General features: G+C 53.5%; 1 protein-coding gene across 2 annotated transcripts in view; it reads right to left on the minus strand.

Moving 5' to 3' along the window:
• The window catches only part of CPNE2 (copine 2), a 55,815-nt gene that overhangs the window by 22,489 nt on the left and 11,785 nt on the right, over window positions 1-21,541 (minus strand). Inside the window, exons 2-10 of one of the 2 annotated variants that reach the window (XM_003916925.5) lie at window positions 14,348-14,562; window positions 11,821-12,000; window positions 9,765-9,839; window positions 7,747-7,818; window positions 5,971-6,054; window positions 5,588-5,677; window positions 4,223-4,321; window positions 3,654-3,740; window positions 1,827-1,886 (exon numbers count right to left, since the gene is read on the minus strand). In XM_003916925.5, coding sequence (XP_003916974.4) covers window positions 1,827-1,886; window positions 3,654-3,740; window positions 4,223-4,321; window positions 5,588-5,677; window positions 5,971-6,054; window positions 7,747-7,818; window positions 9,765-9,839; window positions 11,821-12,000; window positions 14,348-14,527 — 927 coding nt within the window. In that variant the 5' untranslated portion in view covers window positions 14,528-14,562. The remainder of the gene's footprint in view (window positions 1-1,826; window positions 1,887-3,653; window positions 3,741-4,222; window positions 4,322-5,587; window positions 5,678-5,970; window positions 6,055-7,746; window positions 7,819-9,764; window positions 9,840-11,820; window positions 12,001-14,347; window positions 14,563-21,541) is intronic. The other variant, XM_021931999.2, reaches the window with a different exon arrangement.

Raw genomic sequence — 21,541 nt, forward strand, 5'->3', positions numbered from 1 at the left:
TCCCTGGAGGAGCCTGGCCCAGGGCTGGGAACAGCAGACAAGGCACATGCTTCATAGGGACTCAGGGCTGATAGGCGGGCAGGGATTGGGGCTCTACCTGCTCTCTCAGCCCCAGAGAATCCCAGACTAATCCCTGGAGAAACGGCACAGAGGGGTGGGCAAGGACGACCCCTACCCAGCAGGGGAGGGTTAGAAGTAGGACCCAGGGGAAGATTTGGCTACATGGGAACTCAGTTCCTGTGGGGTAGGAGAGAAGGGGCCACCCATCCAAATCCTCGTATGGCTAGAGGGTCACTCCCCCAGGTCAGGGGCAGCATGTCTTAGTCCTTAAGGGACCCCTGCAGGGACATAGCCTAGAGCCTGGCACAAAGGAGGCAGTCAGTGTGAGTTTGCTGAATGAACAAACCCATGCAGGAGGTCTAGGAGGGCCTGGCCTCTCTGCAGGGGAGGGGGCAGTGGTGGGCAGCAGGGTCAGAGGTCAGCAAGGCCAATCCTGTGACTTCATGGCATCCTGCGATGCCCTCCATCTCCCATTGGGATCTAGGGGTGGTGATGGGGAGTGGGGAGATAACATGGGGAGGTGGGCAGAGTGTGGCACCCCAGCAGCTTCCTCCCTTCTGGGACTGAGGCTCCCTTGGGGTGAGGAAGCAAAGCCAGGATGAATGGCCCAGAGTCTGTGGGGCAAAGACTGCAGGCCACAGGCAAGGTGGCAGCTCATTCTTCCAACGAGAAATGATGGAGCACCTACTGTGTGCCAAGTAATGTGTGATATGCTGGGGTTGAGTGGAAGCAAAATAAACAAAGTGCCCACACTTAAAGCACTCACGTCCAGTGCGACGATCAGGGAGAAGCAACAAATGCATATGAATCTTGGGGTGGCAAGTGCCCAGAAAATAGGAAAATATGGAGGGCCAGGCCCAGTGGCTCAAGCCTGTAATCCTGGCACTTTGGGAGGCCAAGGTGGGCAGATCACTTGAGCCCAGGAGTTTGAGACCAGCCTGGGCAACATAGCAAAACCTCATCTCTACAAAAAATGCAAAAATTAGCTGGGCGTGATGGCATGCACCTGTAATCCCAGCTACTCAGGAAGCTGAGGTGGGAGGATCAATTGAGCCCTGAAGGTGGAGGTTACAGTGATCTGAGATCGTGCCACTGCATTCTAGACTAAGTGACAGAATGAGACGCTGTCTCAAAAAAAAAAAAAAAAAAAAAGGAAAAGAAAAGAAAGAAAATAGGAAGATATGACAGAAGAGCAGCAAGGCATTGAAGGAGGGAGGGCTCCCTGGAAGGTGACCTCTGTTACCTCCTCAGGCCTGAAAAATGGCAGGGGGGCAGCCATGCAAAGGTTCTGGGGAAGTGTTTCAGGCAGAGGGAACAGCAAATGCAGAAGGAACAGCAAATGCAAAGTTCTAAGACGAAGCAGAGCTTGGTGTGTTGGGCAAACAGAGGAACAGTGTGGTTGGAGCCCACTGAGCGAGGAGGAAGGAGACTGCAGATGAGAGAGGCAGCAATCGCTGAAGGCCTTGTGGCCAGTGAGGAGGAATTTGTTTTCTTCCACCTGCAGAAGGAGCGTAGCCACCAGACTGAGAGCTGTGCACCTGTGCTCTGACCTGTAGCTAAGCCCCAGCTCAGGCCCATCCAGCGGGACCAGACAGCCCACTTAATGCCCTCCTCACTGGGCCAGACACACTCCTTGCCCCAGGGAAGTCCTTCCTGAAGTCTATCCTAAGTCCCTCTGGCTGCACTAGTGGCCCTAGTGCAGCCAGGGCCAGGGAGGAGCCTCACTGGGATGGGGGTGCAGAGGGAGCCAGAGGGGAGAGCCTTACGGTGAACATGAGCTGGCAGCCTCCCAGGATGTAGTCTAAGAAGGAGTAGTCTCGGTTTATCTGGAAGAAAGCAGATGAGTCAGTGGGCCCCCCTGACTTGGTCACACTCCCCGTGGGGGAATTGTTGCTCTATGTCCTGCAGCCTTAGTAGGGACAAGGAGGTCAAAAAAAGCTGATGGGCCTGATCTAATTACAACAGAACCCAAATCTCTCTATAACAAAGCCATCAGTGCAATGGCTCCCAATGGGTGGGGTACTCACAGAGACCCCCACATCCCACAGATACACAGACACATGCTGCTTCCAGGCAGGGTCCCAGGGCCCAGTGTCAGTTACCCGACATAGAGTGTCTCAATTTGTCACTGTTAGGTACTTACCTTCTCCTGGCCCTTATTAATCTACCTTTTTTACAAAGAGAAAGAGCAGGCCTCCAGCTCAAGGCCTTCCTCTAGAAGTTGATCAAGCCATTAAGACTGTATTCGTTTTGATGGTCCCTGTCTCTTTTTGGCAAAGAAGCCAGACCTTTTAATTTTGGTAGAGTTCTAATAATTCCTTTCTAAATAAATGTATTTAAGGAAGGAAAGAGAAAGAAAGGAAGGAAGGAAGGAAGGAAGGAAGGAAGGAAGGAAGGAAGGAAGGGAGGGAAAGAAAAGAAAGAAAAAGCAAGCAAGCAAGCAAGCAAGCAAGCAAGCAAGCCAGCCAGGTATAGTGGCTCACGCCTGTAATCCCAGCAGTTTGGGAGGCCAAGGCAGGCAAATCACTTGAGGTCAGGAGTTCAAGACCAGCCTGGTCAACATAGCGAAAGCCCGTCTCTACTAAAAACACAAAAATCAGCCAGGTGTGGTGGTGCACCTGTAATCCTAGCTACTCGGGAGGCTGAGGCAGGATAATCCCTTGAACCCGGAAGGCGGAGGTTGCCGTGAGCCAAGATCACACCACTGCCCTTCAGCCTGGGTAACAGACTGAGACTCTGTCTCAAAAACAAAAACAAAAAACAATAATGCAGGGAAGAAAGGCTGATTCAAAAAAGTAAGTAAGGCAGGTGCCAGAAATTGTGAAAAGTGATGTGAATGATGGAAATTTCAGAAACAAGGACCATCCACCGCGAGGCTGCAACCTGACATCTTGACCTTTAACAGAGCGCTTTTTTGTCGCGACATCACTGAATGCTCGTGTAAACCCCAGCCAGACGAGGCTCCAAATAAGGTTGGGGTCTGGGATCCACCCATTGGTGGAGAGCAGCGGCCAGACTCCTGAGCTGTCAGGCCCTGAGCCCAGGGCTCTTGCTGTCCTGCCCCAGGCTGCCTTCCTTAATGTTCTGCCAGATCCAGCAGTTATTTGCCCACTAGGTCTCCTGGCCCCCGCCCACAGCCTGGCCACTGCTGACATGAACTTCATTGCCTTTCTGGGCCTCAGTGGCCCTGGTTGTACCATGGGAGTCACAGTGACATTGATGCCAGCGAGGACAGGGTGCCCCCACCCAATGTCCTCTGCCCCTTGCAAGACCACCATGGGTGGTAGCGGCTTGCAATGACAATTCTCCCCCCAGGACAGGCCCTGGAAGGTCAGCCCGTGCCTTCTTCGGCCTCCACACAGGAATATGAGAGAAGAGTAACCCCGGATATGCTCTGCCTCATGAATATCTCCATTCCACAGATGAGGAGACTGAGGCCCAGTGAGGTGAAGCTCAGAAGGCCATAGGGCCAGGATGTGGCAGAGCTGGGATTTGAACACAGGCCTCACTGGCTCCAGACCCAATGCCCTGTCTTTCCCTTCTGTGTGGCCTGACACCTGGCCCCCGGCTCATGCTTGCCCGCACTGGCTCACCTTGCAGGATCGCAGAATGATGATGCCCGAGTTCTTATAGTTCTTCTTCTTCCTCTGCTTCTTGGGGTTGATGCACTCGAACTCCAGCTGGGCAACGCAGAAGAAAGAGACACTCAACTCGGGGCTTCTTTGTTCTTTGGGGACAGATCCTCCTTGTTGGCCCTATAATCCTTTCCCCAGGCTTGACAACAGGGGCAGTATGCTTCCTCCAGGGAGCCTTCCGGGATGTCCACACCCAAAAATGGCAGCAGGATCAGCATCTGACTCCCTCCTCCCTAGATAACGCATCCCCATCCTGTCCAGCTGAGGGCCCAACATCATGGGATGATGGACAGCTCCTGACTGCTCACTGTGTGCTGGGCACTTCACCCTCATCATCTCATCAATCCCCACCCAAATCCTCTGCCCCCACTGACAGATGGAGAAACTGAGTCTTAGACTGAATGCCTTGCTCAAGGTCATGCAGCCAGAAGGGGGATCTGAGCCCCAGGCTGCTTGACCCAAGACCCGGTGCCCCTTCCCCGAGCCCTGCTGAGGTCTTGGGGTTATAGTACACATGCCCATCTCACCGGGATGCTGTCTCGAGCCTCACACATCTGTGACACTGAGGTCTGGAACTCGCCGATGAAGTCATGGCCCCCGTCATTGTCATAGTCGTAGCACATGACCTGGGGTGGGTTCAGCATGGTCACCCCAGAGCTGTCCCCCAAGAGGAGCTCTCCAGCCCCTCTCAACTTCCCAAGCAAACCCTCTGTCTTCTGTTTGGGTAGTGCCTCCCCTCAGCATCTGCCTAGCTGGCCTGGGTAGCTCCTGAACTGCCTCCTACAGGAAGCCTTCCGTGATTGCTGGGAAAAGAAGATGTGTCTGCCCCAATGATGGAGGCTGTACCCTCTAGTGCAGGCAACTCCACTCCTTACACACTTGGCAATTGGCTTCCCCTCTGTCTCGGGTTGTGACTCACCCAGCTTATGGCCTGGGGCCCTCTCTAGACATATTTTTTTCTGAGATGGGCACAGAAATCACAGCTCTATATGCTGTCTAACTGAGCTGCCATGGCCCTCCTAGGAGGAAAGCAAGGATTATTGTTCCCATCCCACTGATGGGTAAACTGAGGCCCTGAAAGAGAAGTAACTGACCAAAGTCTCGCAGCAACAGTAGCAGACCCAGTACTAGAACCCAAGATACCTGGTATCCTACTTGGGAACCCCTGTCCTGACCTAGCTGTCTCCTCAACCCCATCTGCTCTAAGACCCAGCCCCTGGGGACCAAGAACTTTTATTTATTTGATTTGGTTTTATAATTTTTTTTTTTTTTTGAGAAGGAATCTTGCTCTGTCACCCATGCTGGAGTGCAGTGGCTCCATCTGGACTCACTGCAAACTCTGCCTCCCGCGTTCAAGCAATTCTCCTGCCTCAGGCTCCTGAGTAGCTGGGATTACAGGTGTGCACCGCCATGCTCGGCTGTTTTGTATTTTTAGCAGAGATGGGGTTTCCCGTGTGGGCCAGGCTGGTCTTGGACTCCTGACCTCCAGTGATCTGCCCGCCTCAACCTCCCAAAGTGCTGGGATTACAGGCAAGAGCCACTGCACCCGGCCAGAGGACTGAGAGCTTTTAGAGAGACTGGTAATCACTGTCCTTACCATGCCACATTTGATCATTTCCAAGGTGTTTCCCTAGCCAGCAGCTCCGCAGCCCTCTGGGGAGGGCAAGACAGTTTTGGAGAGGGGCTCAAAGGTGGGGGCCTGCCTGGGTACTTCAGGGCATCAGATAGATCCAGGATGAGGACCCAGTCTCCAGTCCTCCCTCCTCCAAAGATGGGGGTTCGTTCCATTTGTATGAGAAAGAGCTTTCTACAAGGCATCCCCGGGAGCCTCAGATAGACAGGGAGGCTGGAGCTGGCAGGGTGGGGAGCAGGGTCCCCGGAGCCCCCCTCACCTGGATGGGTTTCTCCATGTCCCCATCACACAGGGACACCAAGGGCACTGTGAATGGCTTCCACACAGGGTCCAGTGTGTACTTGATCACCTGTGGGAGAGAGAGGGGTGTGGTGAGCTCAGGCCCTGGGCAGCAGTGCTCTGGGGTTGGGTCAGCCCAATAGGAACAGGGTAACAAAATGGAGACCCACAGCTACACTTTCAGAGACGGAAGCGAGCATCCCTGGGAAATCAAAGACCAATTTCAGGAAGCAAGTCCCTCAGGTGCCACTGTGGGTCTTCCTGCACACTGCGCAGCTGTGACCGCACTGCCCTGTTCAGAGCTGTGGAGGGGCTGGACTGCAGGTCCACTGCTTAGAGACCCCTGGGCCCCCACGTACCCACCTCAGTCCTGTGGACCAGCATCCACTTGCCATCGTCTCCTGGCTTATAAAACTCCAGAAAGGGGTCTGACTTCCCAAAGAGGTCCTGGGAGAAATGGGAGGATGCAGGTCAGAGAGGCACAGCCCTGCCAGGTGCAGGCAGATGGGGGTGTGGCCCCGCTGCCTCCCCAGCTGGGTGTCAGGGTGGCAGCTGTGGGCAGAGCCAGCCTGGCCCCCTCCCCTCAGCCTCTGCAAGGCTCAGCAAGAGGCCCAGGGCAGCTGCAGCCCCCTGGGATCAACCAGGTCCCCCAGCAGAAATCCACCACCCTGAGGCTGTCAGAGTTTGTGCTCAGAGACCCCCAAGACCTACACCCTGTGTGAGTCAGAACTCCAGCACTTTAGATGGGCCAGGACTTCAAGAGGGCGCCTGTTCCCAAGGTAGGGTGAGGCCCCCAGCAGGATGTCATTTAAATCTATTTTATTGGGAATGTGAAAACTATCCTGAAACTATCCTGCACATGACATAAGGAATATCATGGCCTTTAAAAAATCATTTAAGGTTTAAAAAGGGCCACTTTTTGTATGTGACTCTATCTATCTATCTATCTATCTATCTATCTATCTATCTATCTATCCATCTATCTATCTATCTTTCCTTCCATCCATCCATCCATCCATCCACCCACCCACCCACCCACCCATCCACCCACCCATCTATAGGGTCTCACTATATTGCCCAGGCTGGTCTCAAATTCCTGGCCTCAAGTGATTCTCCTGCTTCAGCTTCCCAAGTAGCTGGGATTACAGGTGTGAGCCGCTGTACCTGGCAAGTGTTACTTTAAAGAGGTTATATTCAAGTGAGGGAGACAGAAAATAAAATAAGAAAGTATGGGCTAGGCACGGTGGCTCACGCCTATAATCCCAGCACTTTGGGAGGCTGAGGCGGGTGGATCACAAGGTCAGGAGAGCAAGACCATCCTGGCTAACATGGTGAAACTCCATCTCTACTTAAAAAAAAAAAAAAAAAAAAAAATTAGCTGGGCATGGTGGCAGGCGCCTGTAGTCCCAGCTATTTGGGAGGCTGAGGCAGGAGAATGGCGTGAACCCGGGAGGCGGAGCTTGCAGTGAGCTGAGATCACGCCACTGCACTCCAGCCTGAGCGACAGAGTGAGACTCGGTCTCAAAAAAAGAAAAAGAAAAGAAAGTATGCTAGACAGCAGTAAGTATTAAGGAGACAAGCAGGAGAGGGTGGGAAATCAAAGACCAATTTCAGGGAAGGCCTCGTTGAGGAGGTGATGTGGGAGCAAAGGCTTGATGGAGGTGAGAGAGTACCGTGTGAAAATTCAAGGAAGAGAGCATCCCAGGCAGAGGGAACAGCAAGTGCAAAGCTCCTGAGGGAGGAGAGTGCCTCGTTTAATTCACGGACAAGGGGCTAGATTTGGCTGAAGCAGACTGAAGTGCGGGGAGGAGGGGTGAGGTCGGGGAGTCGGGGCACTGGGGACACATCAGGTAAGGCCCCATTGGGTAAGGACCCTGGCATGCACTTACACTATGTGAGATGGGGATGCCCCGATGAGCAGGTTTCCAGCTGCGTTTTGAATACCCCTAAGGGATGGAACACTCACTACCTCAGAGGTGAAGGGGTCCTAATCTGGAGTGGCCAGGAGGGCCCTGTGCTGGATGAGTCCCTGGAATGTGATGGAGGTGGTGGCCCGGGGCCCCGGAGTGAGGCCACACAGCCCTGGGGCTGGTGGGGGTTTACTGTTCCCCTTGGGAGCCCCTCCTCTGCCCGCCTTACCTTCTTGTCCAGCCTCCTGCCCGCCAGGCTCAGCGTGATGACGCGGTTGTCAGATAGCTCCTGGGCAGCAATCTGTAAGGCCAGGGACATGAGGGGCTCCTCAGACTCCCCCAGCCTCCTGCCAGGCAGGATGGCACAGGGTGCCCCAGGAGCAATCCTCCAGGGTTAGGAGGGGGAAGGGAGGGGCAGTGCCAGGTGATCTTGGACAAATCTCTTGTTTTCCCCACACCTCAGTTTCCATCTTCTGGAAAATGGGGGAAATAACCCATCTGAAGATGAGGAATCAGGAAGTGGATCTATGCAAATCCGCAGGGCCCATGGGGTGGTGGGGGAAGATGAAGCAGACACCGGGGGTGGTCTTGAGTCCCGGGGAGAGGTTCTGGGCCAGAGAGCAGCATGACTGGCCTCCTCCTGCCTCTACTGCAGCCACAAAGAGCACAGCTTCCTCAGAACACCAAGGTGTCAGCATCACAGCCACATCATTGTGCAGCCAGGGAAACTGAGGCCCAGGGGAGAAACTGAGTCCCATCAGTTCACACTGGTCATCTGTCCTATATGCATTCCCCATCAGCTATGGTTCCCTGACCCCAGCTCAGCCAGTGATGGCCTAGCTGGGTGACTTCAAGACTGCTGAGGCCCTCTCTAGGCCTCTCTCCCTCCCCTGCTGCCCACAGCAACACAAGTGGGCTGGGGCCTCTCGCTGGGGCCTCCTCTCCTCTCCTGCCTCTAGGATGGCCTAACCCAACGCAAGGCATCCGGCCCTCTGGATCCACAGACAGAGGCCAGCCAGGTTGCCCGTTCTCCCCTGCCATCCTCCCACTGGGACTTGCTCAACAACCCTATAGGGTAGGTCCTATTATCACCCCCATTTCCCAGGGGAGGGGACGGAGGCCTAGAGTGGAACTGCTGGGGGTGATGGCATACCCAGCTGAGTGGGGTCTGTCTGGGATGGCTTCTAGGTGGAGGGAAGCTGCCTTGTGAAGGTATTCATTCATTCATTCATTCATTTAGAGATGGAGTCTCGCTCTATTGCCCAGGCTGGAGGGCAGTAGCATGATCATAACCCACTGCAGCCTCAAACTCTTGGCCTTAAGGGATCCTCCTGCCTCAGCCTTCCAAGTAGTAGTACTACAGGTGCAAGCCATGTACCTGGCCTGGAGAGGCATTTAGATGGGGCAGTTAGAACACCAAGAGGCGGGGGGAGGTTGTTTGGGAGGTGGCGACCCATGGGGCAGAACACAGCAAGAGCCTGGGGTATGTTCAGGCTATGCTAAGAATTCATAGCATTTGAATTTGAACTTTGAACACAGGGCATTTAAGTGAAGGAGATTAAACACCAAGGCAGGAGAGCCAGGCAGGGTCTGAGGGGTCCTTCACAGCCTTGAACCGAAGGGTTGGTCAGGCAGTGGGGAGCCCTGGGAGGTTCCAGGGCAGGGGAGTAACGCACCGGAACACACAAAGGCATGGCTTCTCCCTCCAGCCTGGCCGGCTCCCCAGGCATCACATGGGCTCAGAAGCCAGCCAGACAACCCAGGGGACGATCTCGCTAGCTCAGCTGCCCGAGGGAACTTCTTCTCTGGGCCTCAGGGGTGCCCTGGCTTTTGGGAGTCTTTGGGGACCAAGGAGCTCATTCCTGCGAAGGGCCTGCGCATCGCAGGGGGAATTGCTGCGCATCGCGGGAATCGTTGCGCATTGCAGGAATCATTGCGCGTCGCAGCCACAGGCAGGGCACTGATGGGCAACGCACTTCTGAACGACCCCCAGGGGAGGGCAGACAGGGGCCAGTGCAGGGAGGGGGCTGCTGGCACGGCTCTGGAGGCCTCCCCAGCTTGTCAGCCCCCAGTGCATCATTTGTGGAGCCAGGAGCCGGTTGCTAAGAGACCTGTTGCTAAGTTGTAAGTTGGGCCTTTTTACTCCAAACAAAGCTGGTGATTATCTGCCAGGGAAGCGGCCCATTGATGGGGGAGGGTGTGGAGTGGGGGTGGAGGGGGTGCGGAGAGCCGGGAGGGGACTGGTACCGTAATCAAGCCCTTCCCGGCAGGCTTGTCATTCAGCAGCAGCAGAGGCCTAGTGATCTTCTTGCTGGAGACAATCTAGAGGAGAGAGGAGAAAGGGCGCTCAGTGAGGAAGTGGGGGAAGCCCCGGGAGGAAAAATCCTCCACCGGCGCCACTCGGCAGGGCTGCCTCCCGTCCTGGGCTGGCTGGTGACCTGCCTGAACGTCACTGTCACCCTGGGAGGTGGACAGCAGCCAATCTGGGCAGTGAGGAGCCTGAGGCCCAGAGAGGGTAAGAGACCTGCCTGAGGTCTCCGGCTGCAGTTGGACTCCCACTGCCCGGTTTGCCCCTAGGAAAAGGCATTTTGGAGACAACTGTGGGAGGTTAGCCTCCAACTCCCTTCTCCAGAGGCATTCCACAGACCCCATCTGCCTCAGGATATGATCTCTGATGGAGAGTCAAGCTCTGATTCTATGTATTTTCCTTTATTTTTCTTTTGAGACAGGTCTTGATCACGGCTCACTGCAGCCTCAATCTCCTGGGCTCAAGCGATCCTCCCACCTCAGCCTCCTGGGTAGCTGGGACTAGAGGCATGCGCCACCACGCCTGGCTAACTTTTTTTTTTTGGTAGAGACAAGGGCTCATTATGTTGCCCAGGCTGGTCTCGAACTCCAGCCTCAAGCGATCCTCCTGCCTTGGCCTCCCAAAGTGCTGGGATTACAGGCATGAGCTATAGAGCCCAGCCAACTCTATGTATTTTTATTGGTTTGAATAGGTAATACACTCACACAGGGTGCAATAATCAAAACGACAGAGAGGAAAAGTGAGCCACATTGAAAAGTCGCCCTCCCACCTGTGTCTGCCCACTGCACTCAGGGGCCAGCATGGTTCATGTTTCCTGGGTGCAGTGTGAGTGTCATCCTGTGCAGCGGGGAGCACACACCAGAATGATCTAGTCCTGCTCCTGCGGGGGTAGTTCTTCTCCCCAGATCCATGCACCTGCTCTGTGCCCTGGGACTGTGCCACCTGGCTCTTTTGTCCTTTGACTTTCAGAGGTTCAGCCAGTTGAGGGGACAGGCAAGAGACGGGAGAGCAGGTGGCATGAGCAGTGGGGGCCCCGGTTTGATGGGAGCTTCTTCATTACTCTGGCTTCTGCCTAAGTTGCAGTCCAGAGGCCTCCCTCTATGGGCCACAGGACTCACCAGGCCCTGGCAATGCCACTTCCTCACCCTGCCTTCCTTCCAAGTAAAGGTGGTCAGCTTTCCTCTGGGGCCAAGCCCTGGGTTGGTTTCCCCATCCCTTGTCAGTTCCCTGCCCTGTCCACAAGCCCTTAAGCTCTCTTCTCAGTTACACCACAGGGTAGAGACCCTGACTACTGTACCCTGCTTCTTACACAAAAAGTAGACATCACAACCACGGCAGTCACTTGCTTTCTACATGGTCACCATCTCCTGGGAGGCCCCAGGAATTTCAGTCTCTACTAGGACCCTTCAAAGCATTTTCCATTTCATTCCCTCATCAACAGTTTAGGCTGGGCAGAGCAGTCATCATAATCCCCAAGGGAAATGTGGGGAAACTGAGGCCCAGAGGGGGATGGGAGCTTGCCCAAGGGCATACAGCCATAAGGAATGATTGAGACTTGTGTCAGGGGTGCCTAGCCCTGCTTGCTCCCGGCCTCCAGGAGCTTACCAAGCACTGAGATGGATGGGGAAGTGTGGCCCAGAGAGGGAAAGGAAGTTGCTCAAGGTCACACAGTGAGTCTGCCATAAAGCGGGACTACTATGGGCGTCTTGGTTGCTGGTCAGATGCTCCTATCCCGGGAGGTCAAGACCACACCTGATTACATCTAACAATCAGAATCCCTGGCCACCTGGGGCCCCGGTCTCTTTGGCTGCCCCCCCGAGATGGGAGCTCTTCAGCCCAGCCTCAAACCCGCCAAGCCTGTTCCCCACTCTGCATCTGCACTTTGGGACCTACCCAGGAAGATGGGGCTATGGAAAGACAGGGCGAGAAGAGACTTTCTGAGGGGCTGTCCAGTCTTTGGGCCCCTGCTCCCCCACCCAGGAGGGCCCAGCTCACCGTGCCCAGGCTGCAGGAGAACTGGCCCAGGAAGTCATGCTCATCCAGCCGCATACTGGACTTGTCCTGGTCAAAAAGCGCGAACTTGAGCTTTTGTACCTCCTCAAAGTGATAGTCAAGCACGAACTTCTTGGAGAAGGCGGGGTTGAGGTTGTTGATCGCGGTTTCTGTCCTGTCGTACTAGCAGAGGGGCAGGGAAATGGAAGTCAGAGTGAAGGCAGCTGGTCCAAGCCCTCGCAGGCTGCTGGAAATCATTCTGCTAACTTGTACAACGCCTACTCTGTGCCAGGCTCTCGTGGTCATGGTCTGTGACTCACTACCCTCAGCTCACAGACGAGGACGCTGAAGCACAGAGAGGTTAAGTGACTTCCCCAAGGTTGGACAGCAGGGCCGAGATTTGAAACCGAGGTCTGACTCTACTACCCACACTCTTAATTCTTCGGTCCTGGTTCCATACCCAGGTGCCAGGGTAAGGGCTCGGGCCCTGCCCTGTCTGGGTAAGAGATGGAGGACACAAGGCCCTTTCCCCACCTTTGCCTCAGTTCCCACCTCTGTAAAGGGAAAGGATTTGACTACCTGTGGTTTTCACTTTTTATTTTGGGAAAACCCCTTTTTCAAACCACATTTTACATGGAAACTGAGAAAGGAAACAAAAAGAAGGGAGGATTCTTACGGGGAGGTGGGGTCAGGGACTCCCCACGGGGGTGCAGGGAGATGTTTGTGTCTTGTATAGAATCCTGACACTGTGCAGCCCAACACCCCACCTACTGTGGATACCAAAGCCTGGCTGAGGACAGGTCAGCAGTGGCACTGGGACAGGAAACCCGTCTCCTGGCCTCTGGATGCTGAGGCCCCAAACCGCGGAGTCTGGGTGACAGTCTATTTTGGGGCCCAGGCTGTGTTGACTTTTCCTCCCACCCAGTCCATTTCCAAGGGCTGGAGCAGCAGGCACTGAGGAAGTCTTGGCCCTGGGCTATTTTTAGCCAGGGTGGCTGGCCTGGGTGGGGGCAGAGGTTGTCAGGGAAGGTGGGGGGTGTGCCATGAGTCAGGGGGATGCCACTCCCTGAGGGGCACTCAGAGGTTCTAGAGACCTGGCAGAGGGGAACTGTGCCCCCAGACACGCCTCTCACAGGCCTGGGGCTCCCCCAGGAGTCCTCAGCTGGCCCCATGTCCCACCTCCCACTTCCAGTTATACCATCAGCACGCTGGGTGACACGAAAAAGTCCCTCCCCACTCTGGGGCCCCTGTATCCCCCTCTGTAAAGTGGGTCAACAATCCCACACTGTTTTCTTGGCATCACAAGAAGGAGCCAACATCCATGGGAACTCTTTGTAAACCAGTGTATGTTCAGGTGAACTCCCACCGTGGCCTAGTTAAATATCCATTAGAAAGTACACACATCTTTTGGGAAATATACATGCATATAAAGCCATCTGGAAGGCTGGATACCAAACTGTTAACAGTGGTTCTGTATGACAGGTGGGTTCCCAACAATTTTGATTTTCTCCTTTGGGTTTATCTGGATTCTCTACATTTACTCCAATAGTTTCCTTCTGCAAAAGCAAAGTTTTAAAACCCGAAGGTCTTCACAGCTTAGGTTTCTCAACATCCTTCCTCAAGCTGCAACTCTTTCCAACCTTCAAGCCAAAGTCTTCCAGCTCAGAAGTCTTTGCCTGGGGCACCATTAATATCTCCAGATCTGGGCCTTCCAAGGGAGTCAGCAGAAAAAAATATATAATAATTTCACAGATGAGGAGACAGGTTCAGAAAGGGACAGCCACTTGCTTAAGGCCACACAGCAGGGAGTAGCATCACTGGGCCTTGGACCAGCTCCCAAAGCCTGAGCTCACTGTTTCTCTGTTTCTTACTGACCATGTGTTCATTTAGAAATAATAGGGAAAGGTTATTTAAAAGTGGAAGCAAACATTTTGTAAAACTATAAAATTTTAACTATATAACAATTTATAACAAGATGGGGTGTGGTGGTTCATGCCTGTAATCCCAGCACTTTGGGAGGCTGAGGCGGGTGGATTGCTTGAGGTCAGGAGTTCAAGACCAGCCTGGCCAACATGATGAAACCCCATGTCTCTACTAAAAATACAAAAATTAGCTGGGCGTGGTGGTGCACACCTGTAGCCCCAGCTACTCGGGAGGCTGAGGCAGGAGAATCACTTGAGCTGGGAGGCAGAGGTTGCAGTGAGCTGAGATCTCACCACTGCACTTCAGCCTGGGGGACAGAGAGAGATTCCGTCTCAAAAAAAAAAAAAAAAGAGATATCAAATAATCAACATAAAGTATATAATTATAAATCTATAGATTTTAATTGTAATAAACACAAAGTAATATTTTAAATATATTTAAAACAAAATTTTATTTTAAGAGTAACAGTTTACCAAGTAATCCCCTGCCACCAGCCCACACTCCAACTACTTCTATTGGTGTCCCTGGATCCCAGTCCTGGGAGACTCCCCCTCCCCAGCAGCCTAGCCACCCCCTTACCCACTGCAGACACACGAAAGAGCCTCACCTCAATCCATCTGCCATTGTTCTCTGTAAAGAGGACACAGAAGGGGTCGGACTTGGAGGTAACATCCCGGTCCAGTAGGTTCTGGCCACTCACCGACAGCTCCACCTTGCACACGCAATACTGGGGACCCATGGGGGCTGCCCCCGCTGCTGGGGCACCCCCACTGGGTATGTGGGCCATGGGAGCCGGTGGCGGTGGCAGGAGTTCCTGGCAGTCTAGGAGAACAGGAGTGAGGGTCAGAAAGTGGACAGATACCTGCTATGCTGCCCCACCATAGAGAGGCATTACCACTTGGCCTTTAAAAGGTGAATGGAGAGATGGAAGGCAAATTGAGGCGGGTTGTCAAATAACATGGGCAAAGGTTTGGAGAAAGAAGAATGCAAGGAAATGCATGAAAAGGGAGTCTCAGCTAAGCGCAGTGGCTCACACCTATAATCTCAGCACTTGGGGAGGTCAGGTGTCTGGAAACCTGGAGTTCAAGACCAGCCTGACAACAAGGGGGATCATGTCTCTGCATAAAATAATAAAAAATCAGCCAGACATGGTGGCGCGTGCCTGTGGTCCCAGCTACTTGGGAGGCTGAGGCAGGAGGATTGCTTGAGACCAGGAGTTCAAGGTTGCAGTGAGCTGTGATTGCACGTTACTGCACTCCAGCCTGGGTGACAGAATAAAACCATCTAAAAAAAAAAGAAAGAAAGAAAGAAAGAGAGAGAGAGGGAGAGAGAGAAAGAAAAGAAAAAAGAGTCTGTGTCTCTGGTAGATGTGTTAAATTTGTCTTTGAAGTTTTTCTCTGCTGTGGTCAGTCTTCACCTATAAGGATGCACAGCTCCTTGTGTGTTGCCCCTATCACATGAGCAACAAATCACAGTGGACATGGGTGTCTCAGATACTCGTTGTGCCAGGAAAACCTGGGCTTCTCCTGAGCAACTAACATGTTGTCATGTGCCTTGTGGCCACAGTAGAGCTGACAACTGCTCAGACTTCTCTCATTGCTTTGACCACTAGGAAGCTCACTTCTGGGAACATCAGAGGCGTTTAAACCAGAGCAAATCCATCTTGAATGGGAGCTGGGTAAAAAAAGGCTGAAACCTACTGGGCTGCATTCCTAGATGATTAGGCATTCTGGGTCACAGGATGAGATAGGAGGTCAGCACAAGATACAGGTCATAAAGACATTGCTGATAAAACAGGCTGCAGGAAAGAAGCCAGCACCAAAACCAAGATGGCCACAGAGTGACCTCTGGTTGTCCTCACTGCTACACTTCCACCAGCGCCATGACAGTTTACAAATGCTATGGCAACATCAGGAAGTTACCCTATATGGTCTAAAAAGGGGAGGCATGAATAATCTGCCACTCGTTTAGCGTATCATTAAGAAATAACCATAAACATGGGCAACCAGCAGCCCTTGGGGTCGCTCTATGGAGTAGCGATTCTTTTATTCCTTTACTTTTTTTTTTTTTTTTTTTTTGAGATGGAGTCTGGCTCTGTCACCTAGTCTGAAGTGCAGTGGCATGATGTTGGCTCACTTCAACCTCCGCCTCCTGGGTTCAAGCAATTCTTCTGCCTCAGCCTCACAAGTAGCTGGGACTACAGGCACCCGCGACCACACAAGGGTAATTTTTGTATTTTTAGTAGAGAAGAGGTTTCACCACGTTGACCAGGCTGGTCTCAAACTCCCAACCTCAGGTGATCCACCCGCCTGGGTCTCCCGAAGTGCTGGGATTACAGGCATGAGCCACCGCACCTGGCTATTCCTTTACTTTTTAAATAAACTTGCTTTCACTTTATGGACTCGCCCTGAATTCCTTCTTGCACAGGATCCAAGAACCCTCTCTTGGGGTCTGGATCGGGACCCCTTTCCTGTAACAGTAACATTAAAAAGTCACCCTTATTCATTGTCCACCCTGTATCTCCAGTTCGTACACAGTGACTGGTGCACAGGAAGCATCCAGTATATATTTGCTGAATGAAAAAAGGATGAGTGTATAAATGAATGAATGGACAAACCCTCCATATGCCTCAGATCCTGCCAGCATTGGTCCTTATCTTCAACATACAATTCACCCTTTCACTTATACACAATTTCCCAAAATTCTGTGCCCTGGGCCTCAGGTATCCTCCTCCTGTCAAGATTAATTACTGACATGTGATCACTCGAAGGAGTTCTGTTCTCCTTTGAGTGCAAGGTATTAGTGAGAGTGGAACAAAGGGGTGGAGGGAGACCTAGGTCACACCCATCACAGGCCCAGCAGACAAGTCCTCTGGGTCTCTCTGGCTCAGTGTCCCATCTGCCCATGAGACATCAGGACACAGCCCTCTGAGCCTCCTATGGGTCACGTCTCATTTCCACTGGCACGTGTGCATTTAACACTGGCCCTGTCATCGCAGTGGTTGAACCTAGCCCCTAAACACTTACTCGACAATGGCCAGGTTCCAACTCCCTGACTAATACTTTGTCCTCTTGAGGCTAAGTGGTTTACTGACCCTGCACTTCTCCAGTGGAGGGAGGTAAGTGGACACAAATCCAAGTCACTGCGCTTGTGAGCACTAATTGAGCATGTCACCTGCACAATGTCGCTAATCTTCATTCAGTCTTACGAGGCAAGTATAGTAATATCACCCTTATTTTCCAGAGGGGGAAACTGAGGCTTTCATTCACTCTAGAGGGTGTACTGAGCATCTATTAGGTCCCAAGAACTGTCCCAGTGCTGGGAATGCTACAGTAAGAAGACTGCTCTTGGCCGGGCATGGTGGGCTCACGCCTGTAATCCCAGCACTTTGGGAGGCGCAGGCAGGTAGATCACTTGAGGTCAGGAGTTCAAGACCAGCCTGGCCAACATGGTGAAACCCCGTCTCTACTAAAAGTACAAAAAATAGCCAGCATGGTGGCGTGCACCTGTAGTCCCAGCTACTTGGGAGGCTGAGGCAGGAGAATCGCTTGAACCTGGAAGGTGGAGGTTGTAGTGAGCTGAGATGGCGCCACCGCACTCCAGCCTAGGCAACAGAGCAAGACATTGTCTCAAAAAAAAAAAAAAAAAAAAAAAAGACTGCTCTGTCTTAGCCCCTGCAGGGCTCACAGTCCAGTCTGGCAGGAACACAGTGAGGGAGCAGGGAGAGCGGCCAGGAACTGCAGGAGCTGTGGGCTCTGATAGGGTGTCTGAGTTTCATTCTGAGAGTGATGGGAAGTCTTAGAAGCAGAGAAATGACATGATCTGATTTGTGTTTTTAAAAGCTTACTCGGCCCCTTGTGGGGAGAAGGGGTTGTCAAGCTAAGGAGAGGTAGCAGAGAGACTAGCGAGGAGGCAGCTGCTGCCCTCTAGGCAGGAAGGAATGGCAGGAAGGATCAAGCCTCCATCACTATGCTGGGTCCACTCCTCCTCCCTTTCACCCACGCCCCGGGGCAACTCCGGAGCGCCAGCCTCTTGCTGGGCAGGTGCAGTCCCCTGCAAGCCCCGGTCTGCAGGAGGTCAGGGTGAGAGTGGGGCTGGCAGCGGAGACCTCCCAGCTTCCCCTCCAGATCCAGTGCTCCCCGGACATGCCTGGCAGGGGAAAAATCTGGACAATGATGAAGCTGGTCCTCAGCCCCCTCCCTCCCAGCCTTTGTTCCTAGAACCTTGTTATAATCACACAAGCTCAGAGCGTCAGGACAGCACTACAATTTGCCTGCAGGATTTATTCTTGTCGTGTAAAAATCAGTTTCCACTGGAGGAGCTGGTGAACTGCGTTCACTCTTACTGTGTGCAACTGGGCAGTTGTGCCAAGTGGGGGTGGGTGGGTAAGGGGGCAGACAGGGATGTCCAAAACCTTGCTGTGTGGCTGAGAGCGCCTGCCTATGCCTGCAGGACAATCGCTCCCATTTTAGAGATGAGGAAACTGAGGCCTAGAGAGTAAAAGTCACTTGCTTGAGGTTACAGGGCCAGGAAAAGGCAGAGACAGAGCGTGAATCAGGTCTCCAGACTCCCAGCGAATGCTTGGCCTTTTGCCAGGGTGGGGAGATTGCTGAACATTGTGGGACCAAGGCAGGGACAGCCAGGACATCAGCCAGGCCAGGGGAGCCTGAGGCTAAGCGGGCAGATTGTGATCAGGGCTGGGGAAGCCAAGGGCATTCTCCCATTTGAACACACACCCAGGATGGGCCCCAGAGTATCCAAGGTCACCAGTTCCTCTGGGTCACCCTGTCCACACTCCTGCATCTCCCACCATGGCTGGCGAGGTAGATTCTAGCTCACCTACCCCTTCCCCACTTCACAGGCCCCCTCTGTGACATGTTAGATGCCACCTAGGCCACCATCCCCTGCTGCCAAATCAGACACTTCTGTTCTCATCCTGAGGGTGTCAGGCACACACGCCCAGATTCACGTGCTTCCTTGTCCATTTACACGTGTGTGGTCACATATACACACATACACACACATACACATATGCACCCAGACTGACAAATATAATGACAGAGGCTCATATGAACACTCTGGGGTCACCTCATTCTATCCCCCTCACTACCCTACCCCCAGCCCCCTGCCTCGTCCAAGCCCCATTATCTTGCCTTGGTTACTACACCAGCCTCCTGCCCTTCCCTCCCTCCAGCCTGACTGAGGGCGTGGGCAGGAGGGACAGGTCACGGGGGTAGGGGGCGGTGGCTGGGCCAGGAGCCCCCAGCTCACTGCAACTCCACCTGGATCAACTCAGGCCCTGGCTAGAGCGAGCGATGGGTGGGTGGAAAGGGAACTCCTCCCCCAGCCAGTGGCAGGCCCTCCCATCTCTAACTCACCCTCCGGCTGGAAGCTTCTGGATACCCGAAACGGGGAGCACATGATGTCTGGAGTTGGGGCAGGCGAGGGGAAGAGTGGGTCCCTCTGCGCCAGCCCAGCAGCAGCCAGGCGTACTGGACCCTGAGGCCTGACGCAATGGAAAAAGAAACTACAGCTTAGGCTGGGCCGGGGGCCCCCTCCCCTCCTACCCCAGCAGGAGGGCAGGCAGGCAAGGTGTCATTAAGGGAGGGCTGGGCCTGCCATGCGCATCTGGGCACGATGGAAACACCCCTGGGGCAGCCCCCACCCCACAGGTAATTTGAGGTTTCAGGCTGGGGGATGGGATGGGGAGCCAGGGCCTACTTAAAGCATGGTCCTTACTCCTGGCACAGATGGACACAGCCCTTCTGGGGTGACCAAATCCCCCAGGCAAGGAGCTTGCAGAGGGCTTTATGAAACTAGTGGTCCCTTTTACAGACGGGTCAACTGAGGCAAAGAGAGGACAGGGCTTGGGAATTCCCAGGCACTGATTCATTGGTTCATTCAATAAATACTCCCTGAGCACCCTGGGGCTATGCAGTTAATAAAACACACAGGAGCCAGTGGTGGCTCACACCTGTAATCTCAGCGCTTTGGGAGGCTGAGGTAGGAAAATGGCTTGGGCCCAGGAGTTTGAGGCTGCAGTGAGCTGTGATTGTGCCACTGCACTCCAACCTGGGTGACAGAGCAAAACGCTGTCTTCAAAGAAAAGAAAAATGGACACATAGGGTTCAGCCCCCACAGGGTCCACTGACCCCAGAAAAGAGGCATCTTGCCCTTAGGCAGAAGGACAGGCTTGGACACTGGTGCTGAGCCACAGGCCTAGAACATCATGGTTTTAGCCAGAAAACTAGGAATTCATCGTCCTTAATCCCCTTTTATCTTCACCTCCTATATGCCACCAGTGCTGCTGATTTCACGTTCAAGCTGCATTCAGCATCCATCCTCTCCCCACTTCCACTATGTCAGCCTAGCCAGGCTCCCATCATCTCATGCCCAGACACACCCTGACCCATAACAGGTCTCTCTGATGCAAGCTCAGCTGCGCTCTCTTTTCCACACCAGAGCCAGAGGGAGTCTTTAAACCTAGAAGTCAGATGCCACCATGGCTCTACCTGAAAATCTTCCTGTGACCTCCTCATCCAGGTCACACAAACCCCAAATCGTGCCCAGGATGACAGGACCCTGCCTGACCTGTCTCTACTTCCTGCCACCCTCCCCCTCACTCGCTTCCTTTGCCCCAGCTGCACTGGCTTCCCTTTGTTGTCAGCCTCTCTCCTGCCTCAGGGCCTTAGCACTTGCTGTTCCTTTTTCCAGGAATGCCTTTCTTCACAGGAAAGGTCTTACTTGTCAGCTTAATATCACATCCTCAGAGGCCTTCCCTGATCACCCAGGCTGACGTAATCCGTCTCCGCTCCATGCTGCTTCCTTCACAGATCGCTGCAATGTACAAGCGTTTTACATATTTGTCTATGTGCCTGTGTCTGTTTGTCTGCCCCTGTCCCTCAGGAGGACATCGTCAGTTTCCCCAGCACCTACACCTAATCGATGAGGGAGGTGGGGGCTCGCCAGGCAGACTCCATCAGCAGCAGCCCCAGAGCAACCATAGCCACCTCCCCGTGCACACATCACTTGAGAGAATCACAGGCGGCTTCTCAAACCCTGGGCTGTGAGATGCCAGCAAGAGAGGGACTGTGTCCTACTTCACAGGGGTAGAAACTGAGGCCCAACAAGAGGCAGTGGTTTTTTGAAGCCAGGGAAGGATGGTGACCAGGCTCAGAGCCAAGGCTGCAGTCACTCCATCCTTCCCACCTTGGCTCTGCCATTTAACTGCTGTGTGACCTCTGGCAAGTTCCTTCAACTCCCTATGTCTCAGTTTCTCCCTCTGTAAAATGGGGACAAGAGTGCCTCCCAGCTGGGCGTGGAGGCTCACACCTGTAATCCCAGCACTTTGGGAGGCCGAGGCAGGCAGGATCACCTGAGGTCAGGAGTTCGAGACCAGCCTGGCCAACATGGTGAAACCCCGTCTCTACTAAAAATACAAAAATTAGCCGGGCATGGTAGCACGTGCCTGTGATCCCAGCTACTCGGGAAGCTGAGGCAAGAGAATTGCTTGAACCCGGGAGGCGGAGGTTGCAATGAGCCAAGATCGCACCACTGCACTCCAGCCTGGGCAACACAGCAAGACCCCATCTCAAAACAAAAACAAAAAACAACAACTAAAAAAGAGTTTCCTAGGTGTTGTGAGGATTCAGTGAGGTAAAGCACTTAGAACAATAGTAGGTAGCTTTTGCTATGATCAGTGATTCCTAATGGCTGTGAGGAGAAAGTAGCCCTGGCCCCACCACAATGCCGAACCCAGGAAGCAGCTGTAGTGTAAAGGAGCTCGCTGTGGGGGAGGAGC

Source organism: Papio anubis, chromosome 18 (genome assembly GCF_008728515.1).
Source record: "Papio anubis isolate 15944 chromosome 18, Panubis1.0, whole genome shotgun sequence".
In the NCBI taxonomy this organism is placed as follows: domain Eukaryota; kingdom Metazoa; phylum Chordata; class Mammalia; order Primates; family Cercopithecidae; genus Papio; species Papio anubis.